Source organism: Podarcis vaucheri (genome assembly GCF_965113315.1).
Source record: "Podarcis vaucheri genome assembly, chromosome: 6".
Lineage (NCBI taxonomy): Eukaryota > Metazoa > Chordata > Lepidosauria > Squamata > Lacertidae > Podarcis > Podarcis vaucheri.
The window spans coordinates 3872969-3896360 of record NC_138764.1 but is presented as its reverse complement, the minus strand read 5'-3'; the positions used below and the strand labels follow the sequence as shown (position 1 = coordinate 3896360).

General features: G+C 48.9%; 1 protein-coding gene across 4 annotated transcripts in view; it reads left to right on the top strand.

The window, feature by feature from the left end:
• Window positions 1–860: 860 nt before the first annotated feature.
• The window catches only part of PDE4DIP (phosphodiesterase 4D interacting protein), a gene marked incomplete at its 5' end in the record, with an annotated part of 102890 nt that continues 80358 nt past the window's right edge, over window positions 861–23392 (top strand). The window contains 3 exons of one of the 4 annotated variants that reach the window (XM_082226637.1): window positions 861–876; window positions 15191–15240; window positions 22560–22798. In XM_082226637.1, the coding sequence (XP_082082763.1) occupies window positions 15210–15240; window positions 22560–22798 (270 nt within the window). Of the gene's footprint in view, window positions 877–15190; window positions 15241–22559; window positions 22799–23392 lie in introns of those variants that run through there. The other 3 variants (XM_082226638.1, XM_082226639.1, XM_082226640.1) reach the window with 3 other exon arrangements.

Here is a 23392-nt window from a genome sequence, read left to right as displayed (position 1 = left end):
CCCATGGATGTTGACAAGCTGGAACGTATGTAGAGAAGGGCGGCCAAGATGATCAAGCCTGATGAGGAACGGTTGAAGGAGCTGGACATGCTCAGCCTGGAGGAGACTGAGAGGAGATAGGAGAGCCACCTTCCAATACTGTATCTGAAGGGCTGTCACATGGAAGAGGGAACATGCTTGTTTTCTCCTTCTCTGGTGCGTAGGACTCGAACCCATGGCTTCAAGTGACAAGAAAGGAGATTCCGACTCAACATCAGGAAGAACTTTTTGTCTGTAAGGGTTGTTTACCAGTGGGATGGAAGGCGGTGGACTCCCCTTCCTGGAAGCAGAGCTTGGATGGCCCTCCGTCAGGGTCGCTTTAGCTGAGATTCCGGCCTTGCAGGGGGTTGGACTAGATGACCCGCAGGGTCCCTTCCAATTCTACCATTCTCTGATGCCATGATTCAGACACAGACAAATGTGCTGGCAAGCTTCTATACCAGCAGTGGCTGCAGATGTAAAATGGTTATTTTTTACTTCTCAGGTGGGAAATCGTATTAAATGTATCAAAAACCAAAACCATAAATGTGTTTTGTTTGTTTGTTGTATTTTCATGCCCTCACGTGGCTGCTGGCCCAGGAAACTCCTTTCTGGAGGCGCCCCGGGACGGAGGCAGCGCAAGGCGCTTCGCATCCCGCCGACCTGGCAAAGGCCCGGCTCCTTTTCTGCGGCTGCTCCGAAGGTTTCCTCTGTCTCTCGCAAGAGATGCGCTCCTTTTCGCGGTCCTCCTTGCGGCAGCCCCTTCCTTCCGCCGAGACGGCGCCGCGGCTGCGCGCGGGTCAGCTGGAGGCGGCTCCGGGAGCGCGCGGGGAGGCGACGGCATCCCGGAGGGAGCAGGTACGCGCCGTCGCGGGGAGGCGGCTCGGGGTGGCGGCGCGCCGGAGGGTGCCTGCCCGGCCGCGGAGGGAAGGCGCCCCGGGCCTGGGGCGGCGCAGCTCCAGCGCGCAGCGGGCCAGACAGCGCTGCCCCGGGGGCCTTGCTCAAGGGCAGAGGGCGCCCCGGGGAGGAAGCGGGCGGCCTTGGGCAGCCTCGGCCTGGCGCCGCCCGGAGGGTCGTGTGGTACAATGGTCATTGCCAGCGGCACTCCCCCCCCCCCGCCCGCCTCTTCTTCTCGGGCTGCTGCGCGCTCCCTTTCCGCGGAGGCTCTTTGCTGCGCCCGCGCGCGAGGCGGATCCCGAGAGGGGCGCGCGGGGATGGTGGCTGGCCTCTTACCCCGCTCGGCCTCTTCCCGGGGCTTCTGCTCCCGGGCGGCGGCGTGTGAACCTGAAAGAAAATCCCAGGAAGCGCCCAAGCTGGTCCCCGGCTTCATGACCGCGTTTCACAGGCACAGCCAGATGGCTGCTGGTTTGGGGTGGAATTCACCCACATCCCGGCACAGTGGAAGTTGACTGCAGGCAACAACAACAAACAACAACAAACCCCCTTCCCCTCAAAATCAGGCTTTTTGCAGTAAGGAGATGGAGGAGAAAATGCCCTGGAAAGTGCGGGGTAATAGTTGCTCAAGGCAGGATCTGACCTCCCTGCAAACCAATCAGAGTGTTGTTGGCATCCATCTGTCTGGAGAGACAAGGGAGTGCGACCTCCCTGGGGTGCAAGCCTGGGGACAGTGTCTGGAGGTCCTGGGCTGCCCGGATGGCAAACCCCCTCTCTCAGCCTCGCTGATGGGGCCCAAAGGAAAGCGGAGCAAGATGTTTGGCACCAGGTGGACTGCAGGGGTTGCTGGAAGGAGGCGTACAGGGAGCCATCTAACCATCTTAGGGCCTCCGCTCCAGTTTTGTGTAGGCTTGACCCCTGAGCGTTTCTTCTCCTGGAGATGTCCTGCAAGGCAGCAAAGGTTTAAGGTCAGAGTGTTCTTTCTCCTAGATGGGCTCCCTTCCCAGGTTGACAAGCCCCATCTGCTCCTCACTTCCCTCTACAGCATGTGCAGAAACCGCCTTCTTGACTGTTGGGTCCTCTCTTGGCCTTCATGGAAATCCCTAACTCACCAAGGGTTTCAGACCCCCCAACTCCCCTCAACTGCTTCAGCTGGCCAGTCAATGCCATTTCCCGGGGTGTGTCCGCTGTCTCGTGCCAACAGCTTCTAGGAACCACAGGTGAGGGTTGAGTGCTGGGTGGGCACCAAAGGTGGACAAACTCTCTGCAGACTTTGTGCAAACAAATCAGACCAGTGCTTGGAGGCATTGATGTCCTGGATGTGGGCAATATGTTGAAGCTGAATCCGGAAAAGATGGAGGTCTTTAGTGTCCCAGGAAGTGGAGAGACATCCGGTCATGGACCCCTTTTAGAAAGACGTGGCTGTGGTGACGCCATGCTCTGGTAACTTCCAGAATAGATTGTTGCAATGCTCTATACAAGAAAGGAGAGTCCAACTGAACATCCGGAAGAGCTTTCTGGTGGTACTGTTCAGAGGTTGTGGGCTCTCCTGTAGTTGAGATGCCTGCATCACAGAGGGTTGGACAGCTGAGCTGCTTGGGATCCCCTCCCACGTGACAATTCTATGATTCTATGACTCCTTTCCCCTTATACCCCACCTTTCCTCCCAAGTGCTCAAGGTGGCCCTCCTGGTTTCCCATTTCCCATGTTATCCTCACCCTGTGAGGTAGGTGAGGCTGAGAGACAATGACTGGCCAAAGGCCTCACTTGAGGGCCAAGCCGTGGCTTTTACCCTGTTCTCCCAGATCCAATAAATGTCCCACAGTGTTACTCCATATTCTGGAAAGTAGGTCTAGCAGTGAAGAAGCAGGAGGACCTTTTCTCATAGCTCTGGACGTTTATGGCGACCCTTGTTAACAGTTCTGGGTGGCAACTTTCCCCTTTCCACCCCCCCCCTGCCTATATGACCTCCTAGTTGCCCTACCAGGTCCAGCATCCACCAGCTGCCGCTGTTATTTCCCCTTTTAAGCCAGAAGGCTGCTCTTTTCAGGAAGGAAAGGGTTAAGCAACCCCGCCCTCATAGTCCCTCCACCCCGAATTTCAGCCTGTGCTGCTAATTTTCAGGGAGACTGATTCACTTATCTTCTCCCATGGAGCAGCTATTTTGTGCCCCCCAGTCACTTTCTGAGGATGCAACTTCACTAATGGTCTTCTGCCCTTTGAAATCTCACTTAGCCTGTAATGCTTCTGAGGTTCAGGGCGGGACCACAGGAGCCATAAATGCAGCTGAGACTGAGAAGAGTCCAGAGGAGCAGCTGTCTCTCTGCAGAGCACAAGAGGGCAGGGAAAGAGCAGTGGCAGGCTTCACCCAATATTTTCTAAAAGGATCCTCTCCACACTGGGGCTCTTGGCAGCAGTCTTTAAAGCTGAATCTACCAGGAGCCGAATAATTCAGCCTGCTCACCCAGGGCTTTCTGTGATGTTAAAGTGGTCAAAAGCCCCTTGGCCAGTCAGTGCCCAGCCGTTTGGGCTTAGATAAAGCAGGAAGAGCCTTTTTCTTATTTTCCTCAGCCTGACCCAAGGAGGTGCCTGCTGCTTTTTCCACCTCCGCCTGCCTGGGCTCCCCAGGCTCCATGGGGCTGCTGACTTCACGGTGCCAGGCAGTCACTGGGGAGGCTCAGCCTCTGGATTCTGCAGGCAGCACTTCCTTCCCTTCCAGGCTGCATGCCTGTGTGTGTTGCTGAAGGGGGCAGTTGTTGCTTCAGGCTTCCCTCCCGTTTAGTTTCTTTCTTTCTTGCAAGAAGAAAGTCCTGTGCAAAGGGAGGGCCTCACGGTGAGCCAGGCAGGTCTGGCGGGAAGCCCTTTCTTCATGTCTTCTTCCTCGCTCATCACCAGTCCATGACCTGAGCCAAAGGGGGCTGGCAGAAGGGGTAAGTAGGGCTTTCCCCATTTGTGATAATAGACGTTGGTGTGCTTTGTGGGCTTCTTCCTGCTTGTGCCTTTAAGGGTTCCCTGCAGTGAGTGGGCATCTCTTACTGGGTTGCACAGCTCTCTTCCCTTGTGGCCTGAGCTGCTGGTGCTGTGACTCTTCATGCCCGACAGTCACAGAAGAGCATCTGCAGAAGAGGCTGCCTTGGGACAGCTGGCTTGTACTCTTCTTTGCCCTGGCGCAGCCCATCCCTCGGAAAGGCTGCATTTCAAGCCCCCTGGAACAGCGGCAGGGATCACCCAGGGAGGGCTTGCACCCCAGAGAGGAGGCGTTGGGCTGGGCTCTGCTGGAGAAGGGCCCCATTTGCTGGGGGATGAGGAGGCGTCAGAGGCGTCCTTTGAACCAAGTGAAGGAGCCCAGCTGGAGGCAAGGCTTTTCTTCCAGGGGTGCTTTCCCCATTTCTTCAGGGAGAAAGATTCACCAGCCCCACCCAGGGTGAAACTCCCTCCTCACAGTGAAGGCACAGAATGAAAAAGCTTATTTGTGACCCCCAAAAAAACCTTCACCTGTGAAGCAGGGGCCCATTCAGTGACCCCCAAAGGCAGGAAGGCGGCTTGGATGCTGCTTAGCACTCTCAGCTGCTCTAAATTTTGTTTTCTGTGCTTACCCATTGTTTTTAGTGTATGTATATTGTTGTGAGCTGACTTGTAGACATTTAAGTGGAAAGTAGTTGGAAATGCTAAAATAATAATTAAATACTGTTCAAATGGCAGGCAGGATTTTATCAAGTAAACTGTAAAGGATGTTCATTTTATTATGTGCCATAAGCTTTAAATCCTTCTTGGCAACTTTTTTTTGCTGAACTGTTTAGCCTCCATGCTATATTTATGTATTTGATTCTCATCTATAAGTAATAAATCAGTCCTGTTCTTTTTCAGTTTAATTTAATCTTATCTTATTGTCATTCCAATTCTTCATTCTATGATAAATATGTTTTTTTTTGCCTGTCAACTCCATCCCCATGCTTATTTTATATTTTATAATAACTTATAATAATAACAACTTATAATAACTTACAATAATGTCTTGGCTCCTCCTTTATTAAAGTGATTCATTCATGTAAACATGGAATGACATCAAAATTGGGACTGACCCAGTAAAGTCTGATGGGATCATATTTGGGGCCGGGGGGAGGGCATTGGTTACAGTTCTCATGTGCAAAGGAGAAGAAGATCTGGGCCTTGTGCTTAGAACAGTTATATGAAAGAGGGGTTTGGGACAGGTGTATGACAAGCCACCCCACCCCAAATTCCCTCTTCTACAACTGGTAAGAACCTCTTTATTCTTTATGTCTGGTTATCCTGTAGGTTAATTGTATTTCTTCTCTGTGATTTTTCAAAAGTGTCACATTTTCTCCAGGATGCTTGCAGGTTTTTCAAAACAATGATAAAAGAAACTTAGCTGCAGTATATATCAAAGATGTCAGTGTAGTTAATAAGAAGAGTCAAGGAAGCTGTTTGCAGCCCCTGTAAAAGGTCTTTCAGAAAATGGAAGTATTGTCCAAATAAAGAGAACAAAAAGGAGTATAAACTTTGCTCCCCCCAAAGTTGAAAATAAGGGGTGCATTTTAATATATATATATATTAAGTATATAGAACAAACCTTTGCTGAAGAAGAATCAGTATGGCTTCTGCAAAAGTAGCTTCTGCCTCAGTACTCCGATTACGGTATATTAATAAGAGTTCTTTGATTATATTAACAAGCACATGATTAAGGATGGCCTGGTAGACATTACACACTTGAGATTCCAAAGAAGCTGGGAGCAAGATCCCTCACTGATGGCTCTTGAGTCAACTTGGCAACTGCAGGATAAGTGTTCAAGTCCTCCTGTGGTCCTAGAGCAGGTTAAATAGAGGAAGTAGAAGGTAGGAATAAACAGGCAATTTTCCAAAAGAAGGGAAGTGGCCAGAGGGTCATGGGAGGCCTCTGATGTGGGAGGTCCTGTTGCCCATTCCTGGGAATGTGCTTGCGCCTTATATGTAAGAAAGGAATACAGGATGTGAGCTGGGAAGGGTGATGTCATTCTGGCATTCTGCCGTTGCCACATGTCCGTTGGTGTCTTCCATAGAAGGCTAATGGAGGCTTGGTTGGTATGCAGGGACCTCGACGTCAGGAAGGGACTCTCTGTTGTCTTTGCTACACTTGCTTTGGTTTCTGCAGCGATTGAGGTGATGGCTCTGCCACTAGTTGGCCATAGGACGGCATTTGTGTGGTGCTGATGTTAGTCCTGACATAATGGCTTGTAGCAGAAGGATAGGATTGGTCTTCCTGATACGTGGAAAAGAGGGCAGCTCTGCACAAGAATTTCAGAGGATGTGAGAAAGATAAAAAGGAAAGCCTCTTTGTACAAAATAAAGCCCTCAATGATTCTTCATTTTCCTATTACCTCTGTGCTTTCCTGTAACATCTAATATTTTTAAAGTATTGAAATACAAAATACACATAATTCCAGATTCTGCAGCATAACAAAATAAAATTAGTTACAGGTAGGTAGCTGTGTTGGTTTGTCATAGTCAAAACAAAGTAAAAAAAAATCCTTCCAGTAGCACCTTAAAGGTAAAGGTAAAGGGACCCCTGACCGTTAGGTCCAGTCATGGCCGACTCTGAGGTTGCGGTGCTCATCTCGCTTTATTGGCTGAGGGAGCCGGCGTACAGCTTCCGGGTCATGTGGCCAGCGTGACTAAGCCGCTTCTGGCGAACCAGAGCAGCACACGGAAATGCCATTTATCTTTCCGTCGGAGTGGTACCTATTTATCTACTTGCACTTTGACGTGCTTTCGAATTGCTAGGTTGGCAGGTATCTGAAGAAGTGTGCATGCACACGGAAGCTCATACCAATAACAAACTTAGTTGGTCTCTAAGGTGCTACTGGAAGGAATTTTTTAAATTTTGTTTCAAAATAAAATTGTGAAACTGCATAAATCAACACTTCCCTATTTGTGTAATGTATCACAGTTGCAGGGGGTGTGTTTTATGGAGCTATCCCATAACAGTCAGCCTTCCTGACTTCTTTGCTCATGCCAACTCCGTAGTTTAATTTCCTCTGCAAGAAGGAGTCCTTCTGCCCTCCGTCACCTTACGATAAGGGAAGCCTGGCCACTGGGTTGCACAGAGTCATCTAGAAAAGGGTGAAGTATTCAGATCATGGTTTAAGGGCTTCTCCCTGCCCTGCTTCACAAGAGATGTCCCTATTGATTGCAACCCGACCTCATTGGAGCATCTCTCCCCAGGGATTTCTCCTGCTTCCTTGGCAGCTCACGGCTCTTCTGTGAAAAGCAGGGAAATTGAGCATCTAACGGAGCTAATTTGATTCTGCAGAAGGTGCCATCCTGACTTTCTCATCTGGCTGCTGACCTTTTGGCAGCTGAAATATACTCGGAGACAAGAGTGGATTTCATGCTCAGCTCATAGTGGTGAGGAGGAATGCAGTTTCCCACAGAATGTCTGCTTTATATACATTATTTACACAATGGGCCCCACATAATTGGCTAATTCCGGGATTCTCCTGTAGGCCAATCAGGTTGCAGATTAACTTCCACCTGGAGCTGGATTGGGTGGCTCCTGTGGACCAATCAGACTGCTGCATTCTGGATCCTATTGTTCTAGGACCAATCAGACTGCTGCATTTTGGATCCTATTGAACTCCTCCCCTCTAAGTTCCAGTCCTGCCCAGGAGGTTGCATTCATAGTCCTCAAGGTATGCCGGCTGCCTACGTGTGTGTTGCGGCCTGGGGTGTTCCCTGGTCAGGGGTTCGGGTTCTGGCTCGTTTTCCGAGGATGCTGGCTGCAGTGGGGCCGTTTGGTCTGGCGCAACCGGCTCGCTCAGTCATGGCTCTGGTTCCGGTGTCCTTTCGGCCTCGCGGGTCCTCTCTGTATTTACTGATTCTGCCTCTCCTGCTGGCCCCTCCTGCTCTATGGGCCTCACTGCCCCACTGTTTCCTTGGGACTCCTCTGACCTGTCCTCCTCCTGGTTTTCTCCCTGGAATCGTTGCTGTAGCTGGTGGCAGTGGCAGTGGCAGTGGCAGCATAGCCCCCTCTCCATTAGCACCTCGTACGACACGGGGCCAGTGACCCCGGTGACTGTGGCAAGTACCCATTCCGGGCCTGCCCCAAAATTCTTTGTTTACGCTGGGTCCTGGGCCACGAAAGTCTGGGGGTTCCTGCCTTCCCCAACCACCACCTCATCCTGAGCTCTGTTGGGGTGAAGACGGTTCAGTCTGATTCCAAGGCGCCAGCCCATTAATAGTTCAGTGGGGCTCTGGCCAGTCGTTGAGCTGGGGGTGCTGTGCTGTGCTAGAAGGAATGTGGCAATGTGATATTCCCAATCCCCTTGCATCATGCGGCAGAGGGTGTCCTTGGTGGTCCACACCATGCGCTCTGCTTGGCCATTGGTGGCAGGGTGGAATGGCACTGAGTGGATGTGGCAGATGGCGTTCTGCGCTGTGAAGGTCTGCAATTCTCCTGACATAAATGCGGTTCTGTTGTCTGAGACAAGAGTGTCAGGGAGCCCATGGGTTGCAAACAGCCTGTGTAGTACCCGGATGGCTGCGGACGTGGAAGTGGACAGTACCAGTGTGACTTCCAGCCATTTGGTGTAGGAGTCCACCACTATGAAGAATGTTTTCCCCTGAAAGGGGCCAGCGAAGTCCACATGCAGGCGTGACCATGGTGCTCGGGCGGACTCCCAGGACTGGACTGGGGCCCTTGGGGGATCTGGGCGGGATTCTTGGCAGGCCTGGCAGTGTTTGACCCAGGCCTCTATCTCTCCGTTGATCCCTGGCCACCACACATAACTCCTGGCAAGGGCCTTCATTCTTACTACCCCTGGATGTGTCTCGTGTAGGGCTGTGAGGACCCTTTTGCAGAGGGGATGGGGAATGACAACCCTGCTTCCCCATAACAGGCACCTCTTGTAGGCTGACAGTTCATGTTTATGGGTTGCGTAGCCTGCGAATTCTGGCCCGGGGCTGCTGCTGGGCCATCCCCTCCACACCCAGTCCAGGACCCGGGAGATGACTTTATCTTTCTTGGAATGGTGCACAACTTTTTGTGCCTGAATGGGGCGGTTGGGAAGCAGCTCCAGGCTCATAACCTCTTGCGCGGGTGCTGGGTTGGGGCCTGTTTCCGGTAGTGGTAGCCTGCTGAGGGCGTCCGCATGGCCCATCGCCTTCCCAGGTCGGTGAATCAGTGCATACTGGTAGCCGGCAAGGAAAATTGACCACCTGAGGACGCGAGGAGACAGCACTTGGGGGGGTCTGCTTTTCGGGGGCAAACAAACCAAGCAACAGCTTGTGGTCAGTCACCACGGTAAGGGGCTGCCCATACAAGAAATCATGGAATTTTTTTACTCCCTTCACGATTGCCAGACCCTCCTTGTCGATTTGCGAGTAGTTCCGCTCCGCTGCAGCGAGTGTCTGGGAAAAGTATGCTACCGGCACCTCTCTTCCATCCGGGAGCTGGTGTCCCAGGACAGCACCACCGGCAGCCTCTCATCAAAGTGTGCCAAGACCAAGGTTAAGATGAGCAAGTCCTTGACTGCCTCGAATGTGGCTTCCTGGCACTGGCCCCACACCCAAGGGGCCCGCTTGTCCAGGAGTCTGTGTAGGGGCTCCACTACCACTGCCTTATGGGGGGGGGGAGGCATGATAAAAGTTCAATAGTCCCAAGAAGGCCTGAAGTTCAGTCTTGCCCTTGGGTGCTGGGGCATCAGAAATGGCCTGTACCTTGTCCCCAGTCGGGTGGACCCCTTCTGCACCCACCATAAATCCCAGAAAGTCCACCTGAGGCACTCCTAGTATACACTTTTCCCGCTTCACCTTGAGACCCGCCGTCTGGAAACGGTGCAGAACGGTGTGGAGGCGGTCCTCAAACTCCTCTGGTGTGGGCCTGGCAATCAACACATCATCGAAGAAGGGGGTGACGCCAGGAATCCCTTTAAGGAGAGAGTCCATTAGATTCTGGAATATGCCTGGTGCCACACTGACACCAAATTCATAGAATCATAGAATCATAGAATCATAGAATCATAGAGTTGGAAGAGACCACAAGGGCCATCGAGTCCAACCCCCTGCCAAGCAGGAAACACCATCAGAGCACTCCTGACATATGGTTGTCAAGCCTCTGCTTAAAGACCTCCAAAGTAGGAGACTCCACCACACTCCTTGGCAGCAAATTCCACTGTCCAACAGCTCTTACTGTCAGGAAGTTCTTCCTAATGTTTAGGTGGAATCTTCTTTCTTGTAGTTTGGATCCATTGCTCCGTGTCCGCTTCTCTGGAGCAGCAGAAAACAACCTTTCTCCCTCCTCTATGTGACATCCTTTTATATATTTGAACATGGCTATCATATCACCCCTTAACCTCCTCTTCTCCAGGCTAAACATGCCCAGCTCCCTTAGCCGTTCCTCATAAGGCATCGTTTCCAGGCCTTGGACCATTTTGGTTGCCCTCCTCTGGACACGTTCCAGTTTGTCAGTGTCCTTCTTGAATTGTGGTGCCCAGAACTGGACACAGTACTCCAGGTGTGGTCTGACCAGAGCAGAATACAGTGGCACTATTACTTCCCTTGATCTAGATGCTATACTCCTATTGATGCAGCCCAGAATTGCATTGGCTTTTTTAGCTGCCGCGTCACACTGTTGGCTCATGTCAAGTTTGTGGTCAACCAAGACTCCTAGATCCTTTTCACATGTACTGCTCTCAAGCCAGGTGTCCCCCATCTTGTATTTGTGCCTCTCATTTTTTTTGCCCAAGTGCAATACTTTACATTTCTCCCTGTTAAAATTCATCTTGTTTGTTTTTGCCCAGTTCTCTAATCTGTCAAGGTCGTTTTGAAGTGTGATCCTGTCCTCTGGGGTGTTAGCCACCCCTCCCAGTTTGGTGTCATCTGCAAATTTGATCAGGATGCCCTTGAGTCCATCATCCAAGTCGTTGATAAAGATGTTGAATAAGACCGGGCCCAAGACAGAACCCTGTGGCACCCCACTAGTCACTCTTCTCCAGGATGAAGAGGAACCATTGATGAGCACCCTTTGGGTTCGGTCAGTCAGCCAGTTACAAATCCACTGAGTGGTAGCATAGTCAAGACCGCATTTTACCAGCTTCTTTACAAGAATATCATGGGGCACCTTGTCAAATGCCTTGCTGAAATCAAGGTAGGCTACATCCACTACGTTCCCTTCATCTACCAGGCTTGTAATTCTGTCAAAAAACGAGATCAGGTTAGTCTGACATGACTTATTTTTCAGAAATCCATGCTGACTATTGGTGATCACAGCATTCCTTTCTAGGTGCTCACAGACTGTTTGCTTAATGATCTGCTCCAGAATCTTCCCTGCTATTGATGTCAGACTGACTGGGCGGTAATTATTTGGGTCCTCTCTTTTCCCCTTTTTGAAAATAGGGACAACATTTGCCCTCCTCCAGTCTGCCGGGACTTCGCCTGTTCTCCAGGAATTCTCAAAGATGACTGCCAGTGGTTCTGAGATCACATCTGCCAGTTCTTTTAATACTCTTGGATGCAGTTCATCTGGCCCTGGAGACTTGAATACATCTAAACTAGCCAAATATTCTTGTACTATCTCCTTAGTTATTCTGGGCTGTGTTTCCTTTGCTGAATCATTTGCTCCAAATTCTTCAGGTCGGGCATTGTTTTCTTTATCGGAGAAGACTGAGGCAAAGAAGGCATTGAGTAGTTCAGCCCTTTCTGTGTCCCCTGTTTGCATTTCACCATCTTCTCCTCTGAGTGACCCCATTGTTTCTTTGTTCTTCCTTTTGCTACGAACATACCCATAAAAGCCTTTTTTGTTGCTTTTAACCTCTCTAGCAAGCCTGAGTTCATTCTGTGCTTTAGCTTTTCTGACTTTGTGTCTACACGTGCTGGCTATTTGTTTGAATTCCTCTTTGGTGGTTTCCCCCCTTTTCCATTTTTTGTACACATCCTTTTTTAATCTTAATTCAGTTAAAAGTTCTTTAGATAGCCACCCTGGCTTCTTTAGGCACCTTCCATGTTTCCGTCTCATTGGTATTGCCTGACGTTGTGCTTTTACTATCTCCCTCTTAACAAACTCCCAGCCATCATGAACTCCCTTTCCTTTTAGTATTGTTGTCCATGGGATCTCACCCAGCACTTCCCTAAGTTTTATGAAGTCGGCTTTCTTAAAGTCAAGAAATTGAGTCCTAGTATGCTTGGCTGCTCCTTTCCGCTGTATAGTAAACTTCAGAAGAGCATGATCACTCGCGCCTAATGATCCTTCCACTTCTACCCCACTAACCAGGTCATCAACATTGGTTAGGACCAGATCTAAAATGGCTGTTCCTCTTGTTGCTTCTCCCACTTTCTGGACAATGAAGTTGTCTGCAAGGCCAGTGAGGAATCTGTTTGACCTTATGCAAAGCAGCCGCTTTACCTTGAACGCTCCTCTGTGTGTCACAATCGTCTGTGCTTCTGCTGTGGCCTCATCTACTGGCAACTGTTGATATGCTTGGGCCAAGTCCAGCTTGCCAAAAAATTTTGACCCAGCCAGGGTGGCCAGGACATGGCTGACCACTGGCACTGGGTATGCGTGGGCCGTGAGGGCCTTGTTTATGGTACATTTGTAGTCTGCGCAGATGCAGACCAAACCATTAGGCTTGACGGGTGTGACGATCGGGGTTTCCCAGGGGGCATTAGGCTCTAGCACTCCTTGCTCCACGAGCCGGTCAATTCTTCGTCTATACAGGGTTTCAGGGTGAACGGGACCCGGCAGGCCTTGAGCCTGACAGGTCGTACTGCGGGGTCCAGCTGTAGGGCAATGGCCTGTATACTGTCCCAATTTCCCATCGAAAACCCCCGTAAATTCCTTGCATGTGGTGTCCACGTCAACTGGTAAGCTAGTGCGGTTCACCCCAGTGACGACGAGCCCCAGTGGTCCAAACCATGCCAATCCCAGTAAGCTAACATAGGTGCCCTTGACCACAAGCAAGTTCAGTTGCCGCATCTGCCCTCGATATTGCACCCTAAAGGTCCCCACCCCCATTGTGGGGGCCTTACGTTTCTGGAATTCCCGGAGGGTGAATGGGGCCGGCCTGAGTTTGGGACCCCCAGTAGGGCACAGTTTTCTTAAGTTCCTTGCCAAGATGGTGGATAGAGTTGAACCCGTGTCAAGCTCTATGCGGCACGGGCCCCCCTCCATCTGTACCTCTACATAAATTTTCTCTACGTTGGGGTGGGGCAACTGGTATACCTGGCAGTCCGTGATCTCTGTGAGTTGCCTTGGTGTGTTGGGCCCCGGGACCTGGGCTCTTGGATCGGTCATCCGATGCCTGGCGTCGGGTGGGCCAAGCCCGACACACCCAGGCAATGTGTCCCAATTTTCTGCACTGCCTGCACTCTGAGTTGCGGAAATGGCAGGTCCTCCTCTTGTGACTCTCCCCGCAGCTTGCACAGTTCCCTCCTTCTCGTCGAGGCAGCTGCGGTCTGTGCGCTGCTTGAGTGCGCCCCAGAACTTGGTGCACCTCCTTCCTGTTGGATCCTGAGTCGTCGGCAAAGTTTTTGTAGTGGACCCTCGGTTGGGATGGCAGGCTCGGCCGTGCCTCTTGCGTCGTCCTCTCGGCAGATTCAGTTGCCAGGGCCTCCTCCAGAGCAACCTGGAACGTTAGGTGCTTCTTGGCGTAGAGGCGTCATTGCAGCTTCTCATCCTTCAGGCCACTAATGAGGCAGTCATGAAGCATGTTCTCCAGCTCTGAGAAGTTGCAGAACCGGGCGGCTTGGCGGAGAGAGGTCACAAACCCAGTTATGGTTTCCCAGGGGCTTGCCGCTTTGCATAAAAGGCATTTCAACAAGCCACCACCGAGGGCTGCGGCAAGAAGTGCCCCTTCAGCTGTTCCATTATTGTTTTGTAAGGAACAGTAGCGACGTCTTCAGGCACAAGGAGAGCCCAGGCGATTTTGAATGTCTCCTCTCCTCAGACGCTTAAGAATATCGCCCTCTTTTTGGCGTCTTCTTCAGTGGTGACCCCTTTGGCTTCTAAGAGGAAGGTGAAACGGGAGGCATACGCTTCCCAGTCTCCGAATGCTGGGTTGAACAGCGAGAAGCTGCTGTTGGTTGCCATGCTGAATTCCTTGGGGCCCAGAGCTGAAGCCTGGATACACGGTGCAAGGCAGGGACGCAGCAGGTGGCGGTGCTGCAGTGCTGTGTGTGGCGGTCAGCTCAGCGGGATCCCACTTTCATTGCCAGTGAAATATACTTGGAGTCAAGAGTGGATTTCATGCTCTTTATTCAGCTCATAGTGGTGAGGAGGAATGGAGTTTCCCCCAGAATGTCTGCTTTATATACATTATTTACATAATGGGCCCCACGTGATTGGCTAATTCCAGGATTCTCCTGGCATCATGCTGTGCTGGCCCGGCCCACGGAGGATCTCCGCAGGAGTGATCCAGCCCATGCCCAGTAAGCCTTGCCGACCCCTGGTCTATGGTAATCACTAACGAACTTAATTTGAAAATGAGAAGTTATGCTTGTCCAAGGTAGTGCTATTTAGGCTGCAATCGGATACCCACTTACTTGTGAGTAAGTCCCACTGAGCTTGATGGGGCTTACTTCTAGGTAGACATGTAAAGTTTGGCAGTAGTAGAAATTGCATTAGCAAAATTTAGATAAAGATGAATTTCCAAAGATGCCTCTGTCCCAGTTCTCAAATAGTTCCAGAAAGTGATAATTGGATAGTTTTGCCTTGAAACATGAACTCTCAACAGTACGTCCTGTTTCTGGTGAGACTCCAGCGGCAGAGGGGTCTGGACACACTTTCCTTGACACGAGGGCATTTGTGGGTCAGCCCTGAATGCAGGTGAGAGGCAGACAACACCCACTCCATGATGAACGTTTCTGGCCATCCGAATGCTTTCTGTCTCTCTTAGCTGCTGGTTTGGAATCTCTGGCGCACGAGGCTGTTCCTCTTCATGTGCCATTTTCCAGAAGTTTTTCCCCAGCTGATTGAAAAGGCGAAAGATTTATACGATCTGAAGAGAAACCAGAGTTTTTCCCGAGCAGGACTGCTCCCCATCACCATCCCAGGGGCAAAATTAGTCTTCAAATGCAGCCTATTAGCCCAAAGGGAAGGAACTGGAGCAACAAAATGGCCAATGAGCTATCACGGCCGTAATGTTTGAACACTTAGGATAAAATGTGAGGGGATTTCTTGAATTAATGTGATTTGTGAGCAAACTTTGCAAGAAGGGAAATTTTGCTCTGTTGGTGCTTCCATGAGCTTGAACACTGTTCATGTACATTTGCCAATGCATTTTCTGTGCAGGGAGGAGTCCAAGGGCAAGATGGTTCCTAGAACTGGACACGTGATGATGGGTAAGGTCTGCCCCTCTTGGGCTATGCTTTGATCTGCTGGTTCTTGCTCTGTGGGGTTAAGCATAGAGCCAGACTTGCCAGTGCCGTTTACTGGTACTCACACCCTTTCTGGCCTGGTGAGACCTGTGGAAGCCTGCCATCTATTTTTTTAAAAAATAATATTTATTAGAGTTTCAAAGAAGTTAAAAAAAAGAAAAAGAAAAGTGGAAAAAAGGAGAGCAGAAAATACAAAATACAAGAAACTATAAACAATTAAAAACAATTCCATCTTTCCATGTCTTACCTTTCATTTACTTGTTTCCCTGACCTCCTCACACCTCCCTTTTTTGTATTCTAGTTCAATTAAGTATTTCAGCAAATCCTTTCCGCTTGGTTTTTATCCTAATAATTTATCTTAGTGTACTATAATTTTACATTCTCGTTTCACCACTTAAAAAAATCAATTTTTACCTAATATTTTACATCATTTCTGCTAAAACAACATTGTTTCATTCCAACATCCTTCTAGCATTCCTGGATCTTTCAATGTTTCTGTAAATAAATTTTAATTTTTTTCCAATCTTCTTCCACCAACTCTTCACCTTCGTCTTGGATTCTGCCAGTCATCTCCGCCAGTTCCATATAGTCCATTGCTTTCATCTGCCATTCTTCCCGAGTGGGTAAATCTTGTGTCTTCCAGTATTTTGCGATGAGTATTCTTGCTGCTGTTGTTGCATACATAAAAAAAGTTCTATCCTTCTTTGGCACCAATTGGCCGACCATGCCCAGGAGAAAGGCCTCTGGTTTCTTCTGGAAGGTATATTTAAGTACCTTTTTCATTTCATTATAGATCATCTCCCAGAAAGCCTTAATCCTTGGGCACATCCACCAAAGGTGAAAGAATGTACCTTCAGTCTCTTTACATTTCCAACATTTATTATTGGGCAAATGATAGATTTTTGCAAGCTTAACTGGTGTTATGTACCACCTGTATATCATTTTCATTATATTCTCTCTTAAGGCATTACATGCCGTAAACTTAATACCTGTGGTCCATAACTGTTCCGAGTCTGCCATCATGATGTTATGTCCAACATCTTGAGCCCATTTAATCATAACTGATTTCACCGTTTCATCCTGAGTATTCCATTTCAACAGCAAGTTATACATTCTCGACAAATTCTTAGTTTTTGGATCTAACAATTCTGTTTCCAATTTTGATTTCTCCACCTGAAACCCAATTTTCTTATCCAAATTATAAACCTCCATTATTTGATAATAATGAAGCCAATCCCGTACTTTGTTTTTTAGTTTTTCAAAGCTCTGCAGCTTTAATCTGTCTCCTTCTTGTTCCAATATCTCCCAATATTTCGGCCAATTGGCCTCCATATTGAGCTTTTTCAGAGCCTTAGCTTCCAATGGTGACAACCACCTAGGAGTTTTGTTTTCAAGCAGATCCTTGTATCTTGTCCAAACATTAAACAAAGCTTTCCTGACAATATGGTTTTTAAATGCTTTATGTGCTTTGACCTTATCATACCACAGATATGCATGCCACCCAAATACGTTATTAAAACCTTCTAAATCCAAAATGTCTGTGAAAACGCTCCTCCCACCGCAAGTCTTCAGGACAGCCTTCTGAAGGCTGGCGGTGGGGCGGAGAGCCCTCCTCCCGCCGCCAGCCTTCGGAGCATCCTTCCGAAGCCTGGCGGCTGGAGGAGGTCTTTCCGCCCCACCGCCAGCCTTCGGAGCATCCTTCCGAAGCCTGGCGGCAGGAGGAGGTCTTTCCGCCCCACCGCCAGCCTTCGGAGCATCCTTCCGAAGCCTGGCGGCAGGAGGAGGTCTTTCCGCCCCACCGCCAGCCTTCGGAGCATCCTTCCGAAGCCTGGCGGCAGGAGGAGGTCTTTCCGCCCCACCGCCAGCCTTCGGAGCATCCTTCCGAAGCCTGGCGGCAGGAGGAGGTATTTCCGCCCCACCGCCAGCCTTCGGAGCATCCTTCCGAAGCCTGGCGGCAGGAGGAGGTCTTTCCGCCCCACCGCCAGCCTTCGGAGGAGGTCCGAGGACAGTGGGGAAGACGCGCTGCGCTTCCCCGCTGTCTCGGAGATTTCCCTATGGGCTTTCGTCTTGCGAAGCAAGCCCATAGGGAAATTCGTCTTGCGAAGCGCCTCCAAAACAGAAAACCCTTTCGTCTAGCGGGTTTTCCGTCTTGCGAGGCGTTCGTCTTGCGGGGCACCACTGTAGTATTAAGCTTTTGTCTTTTTTTCATTTGCCAAGCCAGCAATTTCCCACATTTATTTGCCGATTCAAATGTCTTTTGTCTCATCTGTTTGATCTTCCATTCAATTTCATGATTGATCAATTTCGTGTATTGTACTTGATATAACTTTATCTCTTTCAGGATCTCCTGTGATTTCGGTTTTGCTCTCAGTCTCTTTTCTCCTTCCTTTATTTTCTCCAGAATTCTATCCTTTTTTTCATTTTGAATTTTTTTCTTAATTGCATTCTGCTGTATCAAAAACCCTCTCATGACTGCTTTACTTGCGTCCCAGATTACTCTTTTTTCAACTATGGTGTTCAAATTTATCTCAAAATAGTCTCTCAAGTTCTTTTGAGCCTTTTTAGTCACTTCTTCATTCCTAAACAAAGTATCATTCATCCTCCATCTAAAGGAACCAATTGGTAATAGTTTCATTTCCATCTTCACCGCATTGTGGTCGGAGCAGGTTTTAGGACAAATTTTCACTTTTCTAGTCTTCGGAGCCAGCCCCCTAGTTACCCAAATTTGGTCGATTCTTGTCCATGTCATTTTGGCCTCAGAATGGAAAGTTCCTTCTCTTCCCAGGGGGTTCTTAGTTCTCCAAATATCAACTAAGTCCATATTGTCAGTCATATCAAAGAACGTCTTTGGTAGTCTACCATCTTTGGTGACTACCTGTCTCTGTGCCTTGTCCATATTAGTAGACACTACTCCATTCATGTCTCCCATCAAAATCATATTATAGTCCAAATAGTCCATCAGAATCTCGTGTAGCTTCTTAAAAAATTCCGATTTCCCCTCATTTGGTGCATAAATACCTAATATCAAAAATTTCTCTCCTTGTGATTGAATTTCAATTGCAACAAATCTTCCTTGATCATCTTTAAATAAGAATTTTGGTGATAGGCTCTTCTTTGCATAAAGTACTCCTCCTCTTTTCTTTACTTTATCTGATGAGATAAATTCATGTCCTAATCTTTTATTACTTAGAATCTTCCTATGTAGCCTTATCACATGTGTTTCTTGTAAACAAATCAAGTCCAATTGTTCTTTTTTTAATAAATGAAAGACTCGCCGTCTCTTTTCCGGGGAGTTGAGTCCATTCACATTCCAGCTTAATACTTGCAGTGCCATGATGTAGTTACTCTGCTACTCCTCCTTCGGCACCCAGTACGTGTTTTAATTCTGTCAATGGTGTCGGTTTCCCTCTTTTTGGTGAACTTCTGTCCAAAGCTCCTGGCTCTTTTCCAAGTTCTTTCTGCAGATCTTCTCCGTGGTCTCTCAAAAACTTGTCTTTTTCCTCCACTGATCTTATTTTTATCTTCCTTCCTTTAAAGCTAAAGGATAAACCTTGAGGGAATTCCCACCTGAAGATAATTTTGTTCCTTCTCAGAAGGGCAACCAAATCTCCAAAGTTGGACCTAAGATCCAAAAGATGTTTCGGTATATCTTTAAAGATTTCCACTCTTGACTGCAGAATTATCAAAGGAGTCTGAAAGTGCAATCCCAAAATTTTATCTCTCTCTTCCTTAGATTGGAGAGTAATCAGACAATCTCTTATTTTGATCTTCTTTCCTCCTCTTCCCAGTCTGAAGGCCCTCACGATTTTAAAATCTTCTTGTTTCAAATCCGACTTCCAAAACTCTGCAAATTCCTGTGTCAAAAAGTCTATCAAACTGCCCTTCTCCAATTCGGGTACTGCTCTAATCCTTAAATTCGTCTGTTTTTCTTTTAATTCAATCATAGAAAGTGTCAATTTCTGTTCCTTAATTTGCCTCTCCAAATCTGGGACTTTCTCTGTTTCCAATTGGGTTGTCTTGAATTCCACGGCATCAGCTTTCTTATTGGCTTCCTCTGCTGTCTGTCGGGTCAAAGTGCAGCAGTTTCTGAATAGATTCCATATTGGTGTTCACCTTTTGTCCCAAACTGTTTAAACTTTCTGTATTTAGGTCAATTTTAGTAGTTGCTGCATCTACCTTCGATTTTGTCTCATCGACTATCACCTTTGTCTCTTCGACCCTTTTATTTGTCTCTTCAGCCCTTTTATTAAGTTTCTCCAAAGATTCATTAATCTTGGCCAAAGCAGCCGCCAGAGTATCTTCTGATGACATTCCACTAGGTTTAGGTTGTGATGGTACAGTCACTGATGAAGTAGGAAGGCCAGCAACTGATTGTCTTCGCGCCCAGATCTTCCCAGACCTTGTTGTTTTGTTTGGGAATTGTGAATCTACTTTTTCTCTCCCATCTGCCATAACACTTAAACAATAGAGAAGCCAAGGTCAGTCCCAGCTACGCAGTTTGTCTTCACAAGTGGAAAATTCCCCTGGTAACAATTTAGCAGTATCAAAATCTCCCTCTAGGGGGAAACAGTTGCAATAGTCCAGAAAAAACTCTTTTAAACTCAGTCAATAAACAATTCCAATTTTTGTTACTTTACAGTTACTTTCCCTCTTTCCTGGCAACAGCAGAGGAAGCTGGCCACAATGTATCTCTCTTACTGAACTAACTGTCAGCAAGTCTCCTGTTTGCAATCAAAGCTCAGTTCAAAGCACAGCAGTCTTTGTCTGTTGGCAGCCATTCCCAAGTTTAGAGCGGTGGATTTTAAAGTTTTTTCCCTCTGTCTTGCAGATATATACAGTCCACAACTTCCCCCCTCCTGCCCCTACTTCCTTGGGGGGGGGTACGATATTTTGGTGTTAGAAATTTAGTCCTTTCCAATCAATTTCTCCAGGCTTTAGCTTGCTTTCTCTTTGCTTTGATCTGTTTACAGAAGCGGGAGGTGGACTTCCTGTTTAAACCTTCCCCGCTTCGGTATCAAATTAAGTCTCTTTTGTATTTCCAAATTTTCCCTACTCACGAGTACCGTATTTTTCGCTCTATAGGACGCACTTTTTCTCCTTCAAAAATGAAGGGGAAATGTGTGTGCGTCCTATGGAGCGAAGACGCCGTAGCCCCGCGACCCTCTCCCGGCTGGAGAGGTGAAGCGCGGCTATGGCAGGAGCCTCTACAGCTCCACGTCACCTCTCCAGCCGGGAGAGCGCACGCGGGGCTAAAGAAGCACCTGCGACCCTCTCCCGCTGCTATAGAGGCTCCTGCCATAGCAGCGCGTCACCTCCCCAGCTAGGAGAGCGTGCGCGGGGCTAAAGCAGCCTCCCGCGACCCTCTCCCAGCTGGAAAGGTGACACGCAGCTATGGCAGGAGCCTCTATAGCAGCGCGTCACCTCCCCAGCCAGGAGAGGGTCGCAGGTCCTTCTTTAGCCCCGCGCACGTTCTCCCGGCTGGAGAGGTGATGCGTGGCTATGGCAGGAGCCTGTCCGCTGCGCCTTTCCGCTGCTCCCTGGCCTGCTCTTTGGGGCTGGTGGTGGGCTTCCCCCCGCCAGCCCCAAAGAGCAGGTCGAAAGGAACCTGAAGCCTGGAGAGCGAGAGGGGTCAGTGCACACCGATCCCTCTCCAGGCTTCCAAGGTAGCCGCCTGAAGGCGACTGAATGCACCTTAAACGACACCTTGTTTTAGAGTGGGAAAACAAGAGGGGAAAGTTCTCCCCCTCTCTGTGCAGCGCCTCCTGCCGCTTCACTGAAGGGGCGCTGGGCAGAGAGGGGGAGATTTTTTTCCCCCTTGTTCTCCCCCCTCTAAAACAAAGTGCATCCTATTGTCCGGTGCGTCCAATGGTGCGAAAAATACGGTAATTACTTTTGTAGTCAAATTTTCACAAGAAGAAGTCAGCACTCTCCGGTAACGGCTGTGCGGCTTCACTCTGGGGGAGAAGCAGTCATTCACAGCACTGCGCCGCTCACCCGCTTCGCTCCGGAACCCATAGATAAGATTCCCTGTGAATTTGGGGGGCGCAAAAGGTGCCCGCTGAATCCCACGCTCACAGGCTTCACCCGCCTGTGATTTTTGGAGGGTCTCCGCTTTCGCCGTAGTGGCAAGACCCGATTTCCCCAAGGCAAATCCCTCCTAGTCAGAAGGATTCCGCCATTACCGATGGCGCTAAACCCGGAAGCCTGCCATCTATGGCTTCCTATAAGACAGCACACCCCAGCCGACGCGGAGAATAAACTGCTCCTCAAAGGGAGCTTTTACTTCATTATAGGAATGAGGGTTTTGAAGAACATGCAACATATTGTAGGAAAAGCATTCCAGGCCAGTGGACCACTCTGTGGAACAGGACATCCCTAAAAAGGCCCTGTAGCTCCTTTCCTGCCTCCCTGTCTCTATAGGAGAACATGCTTGCAGGATGAATCAAGTGATCTAAGATCCTTTTCCAGCAGTGGCCAACCAAATGATTTTGGGAATTGGACCAGGATGGCATGATGACAGCAGTCCTGCCCCCACCCCCTGGAATTCCCTGGTACATGGACACCAAACTTGGTGGCTTTAGCCAGGATCACAATTGACCTCTGTGCATTTGTCAGCCTCAGTGTCTAGTAAATTTTAAAGCCATTTTGTGGCAGCAGATCCCATAAATTACTAATGCATTATGTAAAAAAGAAACAAATGACTTTGTTTTGTCAGCCCTTAATCTGATTCTATTTCTTTGGGAAACTCAAGAGTTCTACAGATACTTTTTTCACCTTATCAACAGACATACTTTTCATGGATCTCTATCATGTTCCCCATTAGTTATATTTCTCCCCTGATGACCCTCACCACCACCACTTAAAGGGAAGGTGCTGTGTGGCTTGGATCATATCTACTGCCATTTTTCATACCTTGTTCAGCACTGTGCTGTCTCCATCCTCCATTCCTGTGAGTTCTTTCTTTGTTTTCCTGTCTTTGTAATGCAAGTGTGAAACAAATGTTGGCTCCTTCTCATGGCAGCAGGTTCAGGGGACTCTTCGTTGGCAGATGCCCAGCCATGCCAACCCTTGACCCTACTCCCGTGTAACCCCTGCCTTGGCCAGAAAGTACCTTCTGTTTTAAGTAGACTGCATGAGAGAGGAACTTGCAGGAGAATGCGCTTCTGATCTCCTGGCTTTCTAGTGCCAGTGCTCTAGGGTTTTGTCTGGTGTTGTGATGAAGTTTTGCTGTGATGCAGAGATCCCCATGGTCTGAATGCACCTCTCTCCTTGCTGCTCCCCAGCCTTTGTTGATACCACGCAGCAGAGATGCCAGATCCAGCCACAGATCTTGAGCTTCTTCAACACGGGTCCTTTGCTACAGACGCCCAGCACCGAGGACTTGGATGTGGCTTGCTCCATGGTGCAGGTGCAGCCCAAAGTTCTGAGTGGCTTGGAGACAGCCCTTGTCGAGAGCCACCTCCCAGGAGCCTTTGACGAGAGCACCACAGCACAGACCCAAACGCTGCGGGATTTTGAAAAGGTAAGCAGACTGTAAGCATGGCCCCCAAACAGTCAAACCACATATTGTCCCTGAGTCTGTTGGAAATTCCCTGTACTGGGACTGAAACAGCAAGACTAAAAATCCCTCTCCCCTCCAGGTAGAAGTGCTTTTGTTTTGAAGATACTGCATTTTTCCAGCACTGATTAATGGGACGATGGGATTCTTATGCAACAAGCAGAATCTATTGTGATTTGAGCTATCCTGTGAAATACATCACAGTCCTTTCCCAAATGTACAATCCTCCTGCAAATTTCTAATAGAATGTCTGCCAAGTTTGCAGAGAGGTCAGCATGGTTTGACTGCCAGGTGGGGAGAAGTATAGCAGCAGCCTAGAGGAAGCTTTAATAATTTCTGCCCCCCACCCCATACCTTGTGGAATGAATCTTAACCTGGAAGGGTGGAACAATATTGATGTATCTGAGTGGGAACCAAGGAAACTGCAGATTTTCTGGCTCTTCAGGCCTCACTGCTGCTCACCTGACAGTTTATATTAGTTGCTGGGCCACTGAAATTCTGGCAAGGTTTGCAACCCTGCTCACAGGCCTTGTTTGGAGGTCCACCTGAGCCTTGGGA